The following is a 13,545-nucleotide window of genomic DNA, read 5'->3' on the forward strand; positions in this document are numbered from 1 at the left end:
AAAGGCAGGAGCCACTGGAAGCGGCCAGAATTGGATCCCCTCCCACGGGCTGCCAGATGCAGAAGGGGCGACGGTCTGAGAGGAATGAAGCGACTGCCTTTATTGCATAGACCTTTTCAATTGCTTTGAAGATTGGGGTCAGGGGACGCACAAGAGACAGAAGACAAGAGAAACGAGTTTCCCCGCCCCCACTGGTGCGGGGGGAGGTGAAGGGACATTAGTGCAAATCCGAGTCGGCCCCGGGGAACCTGCCCCTCCTGGGCTGATTGGCCAGTTAAGTGGAGGCACCGGAGTGGATAGATAGGGCGAGACCCGGGTCCTGACTGGCCAATTAACTAAGGCTTCCCCAGCCCGTACATGCCAGGGCCCGTCATCGGACAGCGCGTAAGGCAGTCTCCGCCCTCAGCGGACCTGGCCTCCCACGAGCCAGAAGCGAGGGTCTAGACCGAGTCCCGCCCTCATTGGTCAGGCACTACCCTCGGGGCCAGCCCATTTGTCGGTGATCGGGATGACCCCGACCCCCAGGAATTCGGGCCACACTCTAACCAACATTATCTATGGTCCCTTGGGAGCGGGCACAATCCTGAGACGGGTCCCTGTGTGTGGGGCCTTCGTCCTAACTCCTAGCAGCTAGGCCTCCGCCCCTAGGTCAGGCTCCGCCTCCTTGGAATGTAGGCCCCGCCCCTGGCGGGCTGCAAGCTTTGAGAGGTTCAAGGCTCCCGACCTGGGCAGCCCGGAGGCCCGGTGAGCAGTGTACCCAGGCCTGGATGCATCTGCGCCTGCAGTGGCCCATACTCCACCTGCTCTCCGTCCACAGTGAGCACGCCCCGAGGCGTGAGAGGCTCGAGGCGGAAGGCACGGGCCGCGGCATAGCCCAGCTGCGGACAGCCCAGGTTGAAGTGGCTCCCTCGCTCCATGGCCAGAAAAAGGCGCAGCAGCGCAGCTCGCGAGATGCCACCCCGCACCCAGCACAGGTGCACCAGGCCGTCGTCAAAGCGCGCGTGGGGAGCTGCCACCAGATCAGCCCCCAGGTGGCTGGGTGAGATGGCCAACATAAGCACAAAGTCCCCCTCCAACGTCACCCAGCCTGGGGGGAGTGGGGTGCCCAGAGGAGGGAGCAGGTGGTCAGGTGGGCCCCCAGTAGAGATCGCTTCCGGGGCATCAGGGGTGGGAGGTGGGAGCCCAGAGGAGGCTGGCATTTCTGGAACCCCCTCGGTGATGGGGGACAATAAAGCTGCCTTAGGGGAGCTAGGTGGTGAGGGCAGCAGTGGGTCTGGGGACAGTGGGGCATCCCCAGCCCCACCCCAGTCCCCAGCCAACTCTGGGCCCCCACCGTTGAGAGACAGGATGGGCAGGGGCTCAGGTGAGCCAGGGGAGGTCAGGGCAGGCTGGGGCATGGGCAGTGGCAGGGGCAGGTCAGATACCGAGCGATGCAGGGGTGAGTGTGCCACGGGTGGGGCTGGGGCCGGGGCTGGGGCCAGAGTCAGCTCTGACTTGGCACGGGGCAGGCCGTGAGCAGGGGTGGGTGAGGCAGGTTCCACAGCGGCAGGGAGGTAGGAGAGGCGTCCGCGGTATGTGTGCAGGTTGGCAAGGCCCAGCACCGTGCCCAGTGTGAAGCGGGCACTGCCCAGGGCCCTGAAGCGCTCGCTCTGGATGTCCACATCTGACACGAAGCCCCAGGCCACGGACAGGAAGGAGAAACAGCGGGAACCCGAGGCCAGTGTCACAGAGAGCAGGTCCAGCGGGCGGCTGCCACCCCGGCAGAGGAGCAGTGAGCAGTTGAGCAGCAGGTCGACACCCAGGGCAGGTTCAAACCTTCATAGCCAGAGACGGATGGACACAGTGGGAAAGAGTAAACAGGGTCACGTGAGAGACACAGTGCAAGGTGGTAGAAGACACGGAAAGGTGGGGCTGCAGACAGCAAGGGGACCAGGCCACCCACAGCCTGGAGCCCACCCACAGCAATTTGGCCACCTCCGAATGGACCCTTCTTACCAAGCCAGGTTCCCTGTCAGTTCTTTCATCTATAAGCATTTTGCCACCTGTGTGCCAGGCACAGTTCTAGGTTCTAGGGATATAGCTGGAAACGGATAGGCAAAACGGGGGGGGGGGGTGCGGGTGCGGTGTGGGAGCATCCAGTCAAGACAGATCCACTTGGACTGGGATGGAGGACTGCGGACTGCCTGGGGGACATGTGGGGACAGAAGTGCCACGTAGCAGGAGGGCTCACCCTTCCCCTTACAGTACAAGGCTCCCCAAGAAGGGACCCCCACCTACCCCCCATGCTGGTTCACAGCTCCAGCCAGGGCATTGCCTGAGCCACAGGGGAGAATGCCCACAGGTGTCTTCACAGCTTCTTCCCAATCAGGGCGGCCTAGGAGCCCGTTCAGCACCTGCAGGGCGGGACACCAGCCACCTGGGTCCTGGTCCCAGTGCTAGCCTCCAGAGTCCCCCAGGATAGGCAGGTTGCCCCTGCCCTACCTCAAACAGCAGCCCGTCTCCTGAGACTGTCACGATGCCGTCCCACTCACTCAGGTTCAGTCCCTGAACCAGCTCCCGGGCGTGGTTCTGCCGTTCTAATGTGGGGAAACAGCAGGTGAGCCAGGCTGTTCCCCTCTGCTCCACCACCACTCCCCAAGACTCAGAACTCAGGAGTCCTAGCCCCTCACTGCCCCACCCCTCTAGCCCCTCCTTCCATCTTGACCTGGAACTTACCTGTCTGGATGAGGTTGAAGGACAGCCCGGCTTCAGAGATCATGGGCAGCACGTGGTTCTTACACCACTGCCAGGCCAGACCCCGCCCCCCGAAGGGATTGACCAGTAGAAACAATCGGGGTGGCCTTGGCAGAAGCTCAGGGGTTATTTCTGCAAAGAGAGGGCAAGGAGTATAGAGGCCACTGACCCAGGTTCCTCACCTCAGAGCAGCAACTGCAAACAGCCACTAATGGAGCTGGTGGGGGGCTGGCACTGGGGCCTGCTGGGAATTCACAGGGTTTCTTTTTCCTCCCAGCCTTCAGGTGTTGGGGCTCAGGTGTGCAGCCCCGCCCCTCCCTCCCAGGGGCCAGAGACCAAGGCAGGGCTTGGGTGTCTAATCCCAATGCCCTTTGGACCCCCGTGTGGGAGGAGGAAGGAGGGCTGTGGTTTCCACTTTATTCTCAAACACCTGGAATTCAGGATCAGGTTACTCCACTGTGCAAGGCTCCCTCATTATCACTATCCCTTAGGGCCCCCAGCCAGCAGGATCCTGAAAGACCAAGGGAGGCTCACCAGATGGGGACCCTTGAACCTTTACCTTCCTGTGACAACTGAGGAGCCTGAGTGGGGGAGCCTCTGCCCCCAAAGCCTTCTCTGCCCACCGCCCCCCACCCCCAGCCAAGAAGCTGGATTAGGTGCCACCTCTGGGATCCTGGGATGCCCTAGGGGACCTCTGAGTGCCTGTCACTCTGGGTGGTGACTAATCATGTCTGTCTGCTGCTCTCACCAGACAGGGAGCCTCTGACTCATCTGTGGTCAGGGCCCATGGAAGGGGGAGGGGACACAGACAAAAATCTATGAGAGCAGCAGACCTAAATCATTTTTCTCTGCCTGTGGTTTTTCTTCCTTCTGTAGCCCGTCCCTGTGTGTATATCACTCTTTCAGTACAGACCAAGAGAGACACATCACAGACAAACACACAGTAGAGAAGAGACAGAGATGTCCACAGAGGAAAATCCACAGAGACACCAAGGTGGCCCTAGGACAGAGTGGCTGCATAGTGCCTCACCCCCATCCCCAGGCAGTGGCACTCCACGGAGCAGACACATGAGGGCAGTGGCCCAGCGCTGGGCCTCAGCGCGGTTCTCCTCGTAGGTGGCTGCCCCGTCGGCCCGAAAGGTGCGAGGGGCTCTGCGCCGGCCCCCAAGCCGGCCCCCGCGCCGGCCCTGCGGGTAGGTGTAGATGCAGAAGTAGGCTGCTGAGTCTGAGAGGCTGCGGCTCCGAAGGGTGCAGCAGCCAGACACCTCGGCCAACAGGACCAAGCCGCCCCGGGGCCGGGCTTCAGGCTTCGGACGCAGCCGCTGTATGTGCAGGGCCTGTGGTGTGAGAGTGAGGGCGAAGCGGGAGCCGCGGGCTGGGTAGGAGCCAAACTCGCCATGCAGGAGCGGGGTGCTGGCGGCCAATGGTGGCGGCGGTGGGGGGGCCATGGCCTCGGCCCTGTCCAGGGCGCTTCTAGGCCTGTGGCCCCAGCTCCAGGTCAGCTCCTGGTCTGGCCTCTGTGGGGAGGGAGGAGGGCAGGAGTCAGAGTCCAGGACCCCTGCGGCAGGTAGAGAAAAGCAGGGGCAGGGCCAGTGGACAGGAGATAACAAGGGGTGGTGACAGGCGAGATGGGAGTGTCAGAGACAGAAGGCTCAGACGAGTGTGGGGAGATCCTGGGGACACAGGGTATAAGTCTTTTGTATAGAAAGGCCAGCATCCTGGAGGGTGGACAGCCAGGCATGCAAACGTTCATTCATTTATTCCCCAAATAATCACTCAGGACCTTCTACGTGCCAATCACAGTACCAGGCCCAGCAAAGACAGCAGAGAACAAAAAAGACAAAAAAATCCCTGCCTTTGTAGAGTTTGTATTCTCATGGGAGAACAGAAAAACAAGAGAAATCAGTAAAATATACAGTGTGTTGGATAATTAGGGCTTCAGAGGAGAATGAGGCAGAGGAGAGAGATCTGGATGGTGGAAATATGGAAAGACCAAGAACACAACACACACACACACACACACACACACGTGGGAGGTCATCTCCAGACGGAGAAAGTGACACCAGAGAGACACCCAGACACAAAGAAAGAGAAGGATGGAGTCTAAGAGCCAGAAAAACTCCAAAAGGAGACAACAGCTTTGATGAGATGAAACCCAGGATGATGAGAGATACTCAGGAGAGTCAGAGTTTAGGGGCGCCAGAAGGTCCTCTGAGGGTCAGGAAGACAAAGGACTGAGCAGAGAGGAGGGGCAGGAGGGAGGAGGTGTAGACAGCTGGAGAGACCAAGAAAGGGATAGGATGAAAGGAACTAAGGAGTCACAGAGCTAAAGGAGCCGCATGCAGGCGCCTGCGAGGGAGAGGGGCCGACACTGGACCCGGAGCACTGACCTGGGCGTCTGGCCGCCTGCTCTCCAGGGAGGGGATGGGAGCCGGGCCTGAGGTCCCCTCCCCAGAGGCCATCCCCCTGCCCTCTGCCCAGCTTCTGCCTCCTCCCTGCTCACCTTTGTTCCCCACCGCCCCGCCCACCCAGCTGCCTGCCAGTCCTGCCCCTCACCTTCCCCGGACTAGAGCTGCCCTAGACGCACCTCCATCTGTGGACTCACCCTCAGGAGTCACCTCTGCCCCCTGCCCTGGGCAGCTCCCTCGGGGCCCCGCCCCTAAACTTGCACTGAGCAGCGCCCCCATCCCTGAGCTGGAATCAGGCTTAGATAGAGTCCTAGATCTCCTCCAGTCCTGGGCCTGAGGCTCTGTCCCCTAGGTCCGCAAGTCTCTGGCCTGGTCCCCCAGAACTGGGCCTGGTTCGCCATTCAAAGATCCCCCTCCCCACCGCTCCCAGTCCATAGGCCTGAGTCTCTGTCTCCGGTTCCTCCGGTCCCGGTCCTCCATCCCCATCCCATTTCCAGAACCCAGTCCCAGACCTGGGTTTCCATTCCTGGATCCCTCAGTCCCGGTTCTGGTTCTCCATCTCCATCCCACACCCCTGGTACCCCAGTCCCGGCCTGCGTCTCCGTTCCTCTTGGTCCCGCGGTCCCCCAGACTCGGGTCCCTGACCCTACCCCCGCATCCTCCTCACACGCCAAGTCCTCCTCCAGGCGGCCCCTCAAGTCAGCACCAACCGCCCCCATCAGACCCGGGGGGGGGGAGGGTGTGAGTCCGCTCAGCCAATGGCTGCGCGGCCGGCCTGAGCCGCGCCAGTGAGGGCGCGCGGGGGGCGGGGCCAGCAGCTCGCGAGCGTGGCGCAGGGGCCAGCCGAGGGAGAGCTTGAGAACTGGGCGGGGCATCGCGCTTCGCGAGATCAGCTGCCATAGTAAGTGAGGGCACACGCGCAGCAGAGGCGGCGTCACGACCCCACAAGCCAGCGCCGCTGACGCCATCTTTGTGGAGGGCAGGCGGTAGGTGGGCCCGATCCATTGAGTTTTTGAAAGAGAAGAAGCAGGAGGGAGGAGATCATCACCTGCAGATACTGACCCTAACACAGGTAACCAAGGACCAGAGCTATGCAAAGGGAGTTAGTAAAAGAGACCCAGAAAAGCAGAATCAGAGGCAGTAAGAGACTTAGAGAGAGTGCTGCCTGTTTTTTGGATACTTACAGAAAGCCCTGAGAAAAACAGAGATACGTATGCAAAGACACAAAGACAATAGAATTGAGAATATGTAAGGTTGAGGATTCAAGAAAACCCAGAAAATGATGGACACAGACACAGGGACAGATATTTCTGACAGGGAAACTGGGGAGGAGAGGCTCATTAATTCACCAACTATTTACCTTGGACTCAACCCAGAGTGGAGGCAGCATGACATGGACATCTGCCCAGTGAATGACCCAGTAACATGGCAAAACAGAAACAAGGAGCAAGATGGGGAGAAACGGTATCTGAGAGGGACTTCAAGGCAGGGGTAGGGGAGGAAGACAATGCTGGAGGAGCAGAGGCTAAGAGGAAGTGAGCCCAAGAGAATGCAAAAATGTGGGCAGAGAGAGACAGAGAGAGGCAAAGACATGGTAAAGTGCAAAGAAAGCAAGGCAAGAATAATATCTGGAGAGCAAGAAACAGAACCATAGAGAGATACATTCAGGAGGAGACAGGGACAGTATTTGCTAGAAAGGGATGACTGGTGGAAGTTCTTTGATCGTCAAACAATGTACCTTGTGTTTGACCCCGAGTAGCAACAGCACCGAATAATACATGCCAAAGAAAGACCCAGAGCAGGGGGTGGGGGTGGGAGTGGGGACAGAAACCCAGGAAGACGGGAGAAAACAGGGAAATGCACACCTTACATTTGGGAGAAAGAAAGGCAGGCAAAGAGGCTGGGATTCAGAGACAGAGACCAAGTCACCAAGGCAAGGGAAGAGAGGAGGAGGAAACTGTGTCCCGTGGTGCAGTGATCTTAGCTTTCGATGGACCCTTACCTGATTCCGCTGCTCCTCTGCTTCAAGGCGTCCATTCATCTGCTGGTCCTCTGCTGTGCTCCGGCATGAGCAGGACACTGGTCCTGGGCGGGAGGCCGTGGGAGGGCCGTATGGGCAAGGAGTCAGGCCTCACAGTCCGGCCCAGCCTTTGGCTCTGTGGAGGACAGGTGAGTAAGTAGCAGCATCAGGGGAAGGCTGCAGGCCCGGCTGGATGTGCTGGAAGCCAAAGGGGCAGGGCTTCTCTGAGGAAGGAGAAAAGAGGGGACAGGTCAGCTTCGTCACTGCCCTGGCCAGTCCATCTGGTCCTACCCAAGAAGGGCTAAAACAACAGGAGCGGAGGCTACCTTGTTTTGAGCACTTTATGTGCAAAGCATTGTTCAAAGCACCCTTACTAACTTATGTAATGCTGGAAAACAAGTGTCAAGCCTGTTATCCCCTTTTGGCAGATAAGGAAAGTAAGGCACACAGAGATTAAATGACTTGCCCAAGGTCACGCTCTTGTTAGTAATTAGCATGGCCGGATTTGGGATCTGGATACAGCTGACAAGACCCCCATCTCACCATCTTTCTGTCAGAGCGTATCACCCGAATCTCCAGGTTCCCTCTCTTTCTAGGTCTCCCTGTCATGCCCTGGGTCTCCATCGCCGGCGGGGGTTGGGGGGGCATCCCTCGCGTCTCTGTCCACTCCTGCTCTGGGCCTCCAGTCCTCCTTCCCTCTGAATCTTTATCCCCCAAGTCTTCCCTTCTCTTTCAGGAGGCTTTTACCCATTCCCTCTCCACCCCCATACCCCAAGGCTGGGGCTTCGGTGTGCCTCCTCCGCATTCCAGTACCGTGTAAAGCCCTCACATGGAGCCCGCGGGGCCACTCGAATCTCCTGCAGGGAAAAGCGGCCCCCAAGGGGTAGAGGCTGAGGCGGGGCTCAGAAAATGGGCAAGGGGAGGAGAGGAATATAAAAATTGGAAATACAGGATGCTATAGACTGGGCTGCAGCAAGAAGATCTCGGGTTAGATCTCAAGTAGGACTTCCCGAGCTACGGCGGCGCCTGGGAAGCACCGCGCGAGATAAGAGAGGTGAGCCCGATAAGGAAACGCCTGAAGCGTGGGGTTAGTGGTTTCCCGAGGTCCTGACAGGCCCCGCCAGCTCCGCCTCCTCACCTCCAATACTCGGCCCGCCGGGTCCTCCAAGGAGCCACAGAGAGGCCGTCGGCGTCGGGCCAGAGCGTCACCGTGCGACGCGACCTCCTAGCGCCGCACATCTCTCTCGCTGCCAATTCCCTTTCTTCCGGAAGACTATCGAGAACTAGGAAGGGCCAGAGAGGCCCCCGACGTGGTCGCCGCCCCTCCACCCTTGACGCAGCGCTTGTTCTCCGTGGGTGGTGGTTCGTCCACTTATTCCGGAATCGCCCATTCGACGCTCTGCGATTCGCCATAGAGAGGCCCGACTCGAGTAGAGCGCCGCGTCGCGCCCGCGTGACGTCACACAAGCGCCCCTCGCTGAAGGCTTTCCCCGCCCCCTCCGGCACTGTTCTCTCTTTCCGGACCTGGCTGAGCAGGAGGCGCCATCATGGTGAGCGTGCTTTGAGGCGCTCCGGGCTCGATTATCCGCCGCCATCCGCCGCGGTTTTGGGCTGGGGGAGTGCTGGAGGGGAGCAGGGATGTCGGGGGGGTTCGAAGGGGGCGACTTCCGCAGTGAGGGGACTGTTTTGGTGGATTCGAAGACCAAGGGTGGGTCAGTTCTATCAGCCTCTGGCCACTCTCGTCCCCTTTTATTATTCTAGTTCCAGTTGAGCAGATAACCCAATTGAAGTGCAAGGAAGTTAAACGTTGTGACCGGGGCCGCGTTGCACATTGCGTTCTTCGCCACATTGCAAAGAAGTGGCAGACCCGGGATTCGGACCCGGGTGCTAACCTCACGTCCGCGCTTGGTCTCTTAATCTTTGCCGCCCCTACCTGGACCTGTCACTCCCCTGACCTGGAACCTTGGGTTCTGGGGGTGAGGGAGGTCTCCACCGTCCGATGCCCGGCTTTTGCGGCCAGGCGGACCTCTGAAGTCTCAGCTCCCTGTCCAGCCTTCAGTCTTGGCTTTCCCCGCCTGTAACCCCAGTTTCTTGGTCTGTGCATTGGGAACACAGTAATCATGCGTCACAGACGCGAGTTTGGGAAGAACCTGTAGGAGCTACACATTGGAGATTCTTGGATACTGAAGTGCTGGAGGAAAGGAGCTACGAATAGTCTAGTAGCTCTACAGCGCCTGACAGGGCCTGTTAAGGAATCTCAGGACAGCAGCCGGAAGTGGTGGAAGTTGTGGCTTCCTTCAGTTTTCTTAGCTGAAGTGGGCAAACTTGTCTCCTCGGGCTGTTGGATTCAAGAAGCTAGTGCATGGAAGATTCTAGTACTGGTTCTGTGTGGAGTAAGTTCCTAACAAAGGTTCTTTGCTGTATTATTAGGTAGAGTCTGCCCTTGGGTCATGTTCTTGAAAAATACCACTTTTGGGGGATGCCTGGGTGGCTCAGTTGGTTAATCATCTGCCTTTGGCTCAGGTCGTGATGCTGGGGTCCTTGGATGGAGCCCCAGGTTGAGCCCCATCAGGGCTCCCTCCTCAGTGGGGAGTCTGCTTCTCTCTTGTGCTCTTTCTTTGTCAAATAACATTTTTTAAAAAAAATACAGCTTCTGAAGAATTAAAGTTTGTTAGTGGATGTAAGTCCTGTTAAAGCTTTTTAAGGTGCCATGTGCTGAAGGTTTTGTGTGTGGATTTAATACTTTTCTTATGTTGGGGTTGTTGGAATCCCAGGTCTTCTAAGGGTGGACTTGGGATTTGTTGTCTCTTCAACAAATGAGGCCCTCTCTCTTCCTCAGAGAGGAAGAGTTCTGGGGGTGAGCTGCCAGAGAGAGTTGGGCCCACGGTCTATTCTTATCTCTGCAGGGAGTCGACATCCGCCACAACAAGGACCGAAAGGTTCGGCGCAAGGAGCCCAAGAGCCAGGACATCTACCTGAGACTGTTGGTTAAGGTGAGGTTAAGGCCGGAGCCCCTTAGGTGCCACCTAGAACTGCAGCTTCTAGAACCTCCTTTCTAGTATCAGGCTTCTCCAGGGGCCTGCAGGGCAGGCTCCTGTCTGTGGTTCTGCCCAGGGCTCCTGGAGTTTCAGTGTCCTCAGCCTCAGGGCTTATAGGGGCTGGGGAGTGGGGAGGGGAATTGGGGGGGCTGGGGGATGGGAAGCCATAAAAACCTTGGCAGCCCAAACCGGTTTTTTGTTAAGTTGAAGGTTGGAAGAATGGTGGGGGCTACCTACCCTGGGTTCCTATTCTGACTTTTCTCTGACCTACAGCTGTACAGGTTTCTGGCCAGACGAACCAACTCTACCTTTAACCAGGTTGTGTTGAAGAGGTTGTTCATGAGTCGCACCAACCGGCCACCTCTGTCCCTTTCCCGGATGGTGAGGAGCTGATTCCGTGGGTGACTGGATTGTGTCTTAGAGCCTAGCTTGGGGCAAGGTTGCGGGGGCTCAGAGCCTGGCCATCAGCTGGTTTCCTTCATCCCTTGGTGTGTGCAGAGCGCCAACCCTTGACCCTGGGGCTTATAGTTAAACAGCAGTGGGGGGATCTCTGGGTGGCGCAGCGGTTTGGCGCCTGCCTTTGGCCCAGGGCGCGATCCTGGAGATCCGGGATCGAATCCCACATCAGGCTCCCGGTGCATGGAGCCTGCTTCTCTCTCTGCCTCTCTCTCTCTCTCGCTCTCTCTCTGTGACTATCATAAATGAATAAAAAATTTAAAAATTAAAAAAAAAAAAAAACAGCAGTGGGTATTTGAGCAACTTGGGCTCATCTTGTCGTCGTGAAGTTGGGGTGGTTGTAGTGGCTTCAGGTGGCCTGCTGTCACATGACACTGGTCTCAGGTGTCATAAGCTCTCCTGAAGGAGAGATCTGTTGAAAGGTCTGCATTTTGTCTCTGGTATTTTTCCCGCCTGGACTGGAGGTTCAGCCTATGCTGATTGAAAAGCTTGTGGCATGGGTGGGTTCAACCCCTTTGGGGCCCAGCTGTCTCAGGCCTTGGGATGCCTGAAGCAATGAGGTTGGAGTGAAATGCCAGAAGGAACTTCCCTTAATGTGGAATTATCCTTCTCCCAAAGATCCGGAAGATGAAACTGCCTGGCCGGGAAAACAAAACAGCTGTGGTTGTAGGAACCATAACGGATGATGTGCGTGTCCAGGAGGTGCCCAAGCTGAAGGTATGTGGAGGGGGCTCAGGAGTGTGGTGGGTGGGCCAGAGCCCAGACTCGCAGTAGAGTCTGCTGACCTGGCTCACTGCTGATGACCTCTGTCAGAGTGCCTTGAGGCTTGTGATGCATTCCTAGTCTCTTCTCTGGGTGAGGCAGGCATCGCACCTCCCTGTCTGGGTGGCTTTTAGGGCTGAAGGGGGATTGTCCTTTGTATTAGTGATGCTGGGTGTCCCCAGGCAGCCCCCAGCCCCTTCTGGGTCCCTTTCTGTTGCCGGTGCTGGTTCTTGAATTTACAGGTTGGCTTCAAGTCTAGATTTCTCTGCCAGTCTGTGGCCTGTGGACAAAGTCATGGGTCTCTTTAATATTTCCATTTCCGGGGCACTTGGGTGGCTCAGTTCGTTAAGTGTCTGCCTTCGGCTCAGGTCATGATCTCAGGGTCCTGGGATCAGGCCCTGTGTCAGGCTCCCTGCTCAGTGGGGAGCCTGCTTCTACCTCTCCCTCTCCCTCTGCCTTTCCCCTTGCTTGTGCTCTCCCTCTCGCGCGCGCGCGTGTGCTCTCAAATCTTTAAAAAAAATCTCCATTTTCTTATCTGTAGTAACTTGAAGTTGTTGCAGCCTTAAAGGTGGTCTTGGACATAAATTAGCTATCGTCAGGTCGAGAAGCTCTCTGTAACAGTGGTGTCCCCAGTCTCCGCAAGCAGCTGGGTGCCTCTGCTGGACCAGGGCCATGAAGAGGAAGGCCCAGCAGCCCTTGGGTGGCCATGCATGGGGTCTGACCACATCTGTCCCGTGTGTTCCCTAGGTGTGTGCACTGCGCGTGAGTAGCCGTGCCCGGAGCCGCATCCTCAAAGCTGGAGGCAAGATCCTCACCTTCGATCAGTTGGCCCTGGACTCCCCTAAGGGTTGTGGCACCGTCTTACTCTCTGGTGAGTGTTTAGTGGCTCCTGTGGCGACTTCGGGGAGCTGGGTCCCTACCTGAACCCATCTTCCCCTTCCCAGGTCCACGCAAGGGCCGAGAGGTGTACAGACACTTTGGCAAGGCCCCAGGAACCCCACACAGCCACACCAAGTGAGTATGCCCAGCCTTGCCATCTGCACCCGGTTCTCCCCTGGACCCCACCCTGTGGATCTGGGCCTTGGGCTCACTTCCAGCCTCTTCTGTTCCTCACACCAGTCCAGCCTCAGCCCCCTAGAACTCCTCCCCTCATCTTACCTGCTTTTCCTCAAGACGTGGCTTAAAGCTATTATTCCCTTTTGCTGAGATCTCTGCATAGCCAGCCCTGTAAGTGCAGTGTTCAGGGCCTGAGGCTGCATTTCCCAGGTGGAGCCTGTCTTACCCCACTTTGGGGCAGTTCGCATCAATACTTGCCAAGCGCAGGTGCTAAGTGCCCTTGCCTGGCTTTTCCAGCAGCCTACTAGGTGTCACCCCCCCTTACCCCCCCCCCCCCTTTTTTTTTTAAGATTTTATTTATTCATGAGAGACAGAGAGAGAGAGAGGCAGAGGGAGGAGCAGGCTCCATGCAGGGATTTCCAGGATCAGGCCTGGGCTGAAGGTGGCGCTAAACCACTGAGCCACCCGGGCTGCGCCGCCGCCGCCGCCCCCCCCCCCCTTCCCTTTTGATGTCCCCGTGCTGGTCTGTTAGAGCAGGCCCTATCCTTGCCCCTGAGAGGCACACTCTCACCTTCTTCTCCCTCCCCGCAGGCCCTACGTGAGATCCAAGGGCCGGAAGTTCGAGCGTGCCAGAGGCCGCAGGGCCAGCCGAGGCTACAAAAACTAACCCCAGATCCTGCCTTGTTATTAAAAAGATTTTGAATGCCGATGGTCCTCTGTGTATTACTGGGGGGGGGGGGGGGGCGCGGGAGACGACGAGAGCGGATTGGAGCCTTAGGGTGAGTTGGGGAGTAGGACAGGACGCGGTGCCCATCTCCTTGGAGACCAGCCTGGGACGGGACCTTCCCCCTGCGGAGGGCGGAGTCAGCTCTACCTGCAGGCGCCCTCTGGCGGTTCCGACTCGTGCCTGTCGATCCTGTGCTGTTGGACCCTTACGGGCCCACTACGGCCAAAGCCCCGCCCCCCTAATGCGCCGGATGACAGGTGTTTCCGCAGCTGCTCAATTCCCCGGATTAGCCACACCTGCTCCGGGCTGGGGACAGTGGGCGGTGTGTGGACCGGGAAGTGCAGG

The 13,545-nt window shown here is 58.1% G+C and overlaps 2 protein-coding genes across 12 annotated transcripts; one reads left to right on the forward strand and one right to left on the reverse strand.

Annotated features, from left to right (window-relative positions):
- Positions 1-76: 76 nt before the first annotated feature.
- On the reverse strand, positions 77-8,554 carry SPHK2 (sphingosine kinase 2). Of its 10 annotated transcripts, none has more exons than XM_077846292.1 (7): positions 8,300-8,554; positions 7,144-7,297; positions 3,764-4,250; positions 2,716-2,865; positions 2,482-2,576; positions 2,278-2,393; positions 77-1,815 (listed from the first exon to the last, which is right to left on the reverse strand). In XM_077846292.1, the coding sequence occupies exons 2-7, from the start codon at positions 7,180-7,182 to the stop codon at positions 711-713; spliced, it is 1,992 nt and encodes a 663-aa protein (XP_077702418.1). In that variant the 5' UTR covers positions 7,183-7,297; positions 8,300-8,554; the 3' UTR covers positions 77-710. The 10 variants fall into 10 exon arrangements, with proteins under 10 accessions (XP_077702418.1, XP_077702404.1, XP_077702429.1 ...); XM_077846278.1 differs by having other exon boundaries at positions 7,144-7,385; XM_077846303.1 differs by lacking the exon at positions 8,300-8,554 and adding an exon at positions 7,975-8,293.
- RPL18 (ribosomal protein L18) lies at positions 7,239-13,180 on the forward strand. 2 transcript variants are annotated; one of them, XM_077846501.1, is made up of 7 exons: positions 7,239-7,310; positions 10,068-10,154; positions 10,473-10,580; positions 11,274-11,372; positions 12,165-12,288; positions 12,362-12,431; positions 13,065-13,180. In XM_077846501.1, exons 1-7 carry the CDS (start codon positions 7,254-7,256, stop codon positions 13,138-13,140), a joined length of 621 nt encoding a protein of 206 aa, XP_077702627.1. In that variant the 5' UTR covers positions 7,239-7,253; the 3' UTR covers positions 13,141-13,180. The 2 variants fall into 2 exon arrangements, with proteins under 2 accessions (XP_077702627.1, XP_077702629.1); XM_077846503.1 differs by lacking the exon at positions 7,239-7,310 and adding an exon at positions 8,554-8,711.
- Positions 13,181-13,545: the final 365 nt, after the last annotated feature.

This window comes from Canis aureus, chromosome 1 (assembly GCF_053574225.1).
Source record: "Canis aureus isolate CA01 chromosome 1, VMU_Caureus_v.1.0, whole genome shotgun sequence".
NCBI classification, from domain to species: domain Eukaryota; kingdom Metazoa; phylum Chordata; class Mammalia; order Carnivora; family Canidae; genus Canis; species Canis aureus.

Excerpts from the sequence above, each read along its gene's own strand:
- SPHK2 (XM_077846277.1), bottom strand. The coding sequence starts at position 5,195 with ATGGCCTCTGGGGAGGGGACCTCAGGCCCGGCTCCCATCCCCTCCCTG. Across the intron at positions 4,251-5,123 it reads GCAGGCGGCCAGACGCCCAG|AGGCCAGACCAGGAGCTGAC; the intron begins GTCAGTGCTCCG and ends CCCTCCCCACAG. Across the intron at positions 2,394-2,481 it reads GAGACGGGCTGCTGTTTGAG|GTGCTGAACGGGCTCCTAGG; the intron begins GTAGGGCAGGGG and ends CCCGCCCTGCAG.
- RPL18 (XM_077846501.1), top strand. The coding sequence starts at position 7,254 with ATGGGCAAGGAGTCAGGCCTCACAGTCCGGCCCAGCCTTTGGCTCTGT. Across the intron at positions 10,581-11,273 it reads CTCTGTCCCTTTCCCGGATG|ATCCGGAAGATGAAACTGCC; the intron begins GTGAGGAGCTGA and ends CTTCTCCCAAAG. Across the intron at positions 11,373-12,164 it reads AGGAGGTGCCCAAGCTGAAG|GTGTGTGCACTGCGCGTGAG; the intron begins GTATGTGGAGGG and ends TGTGTTCCCTAG.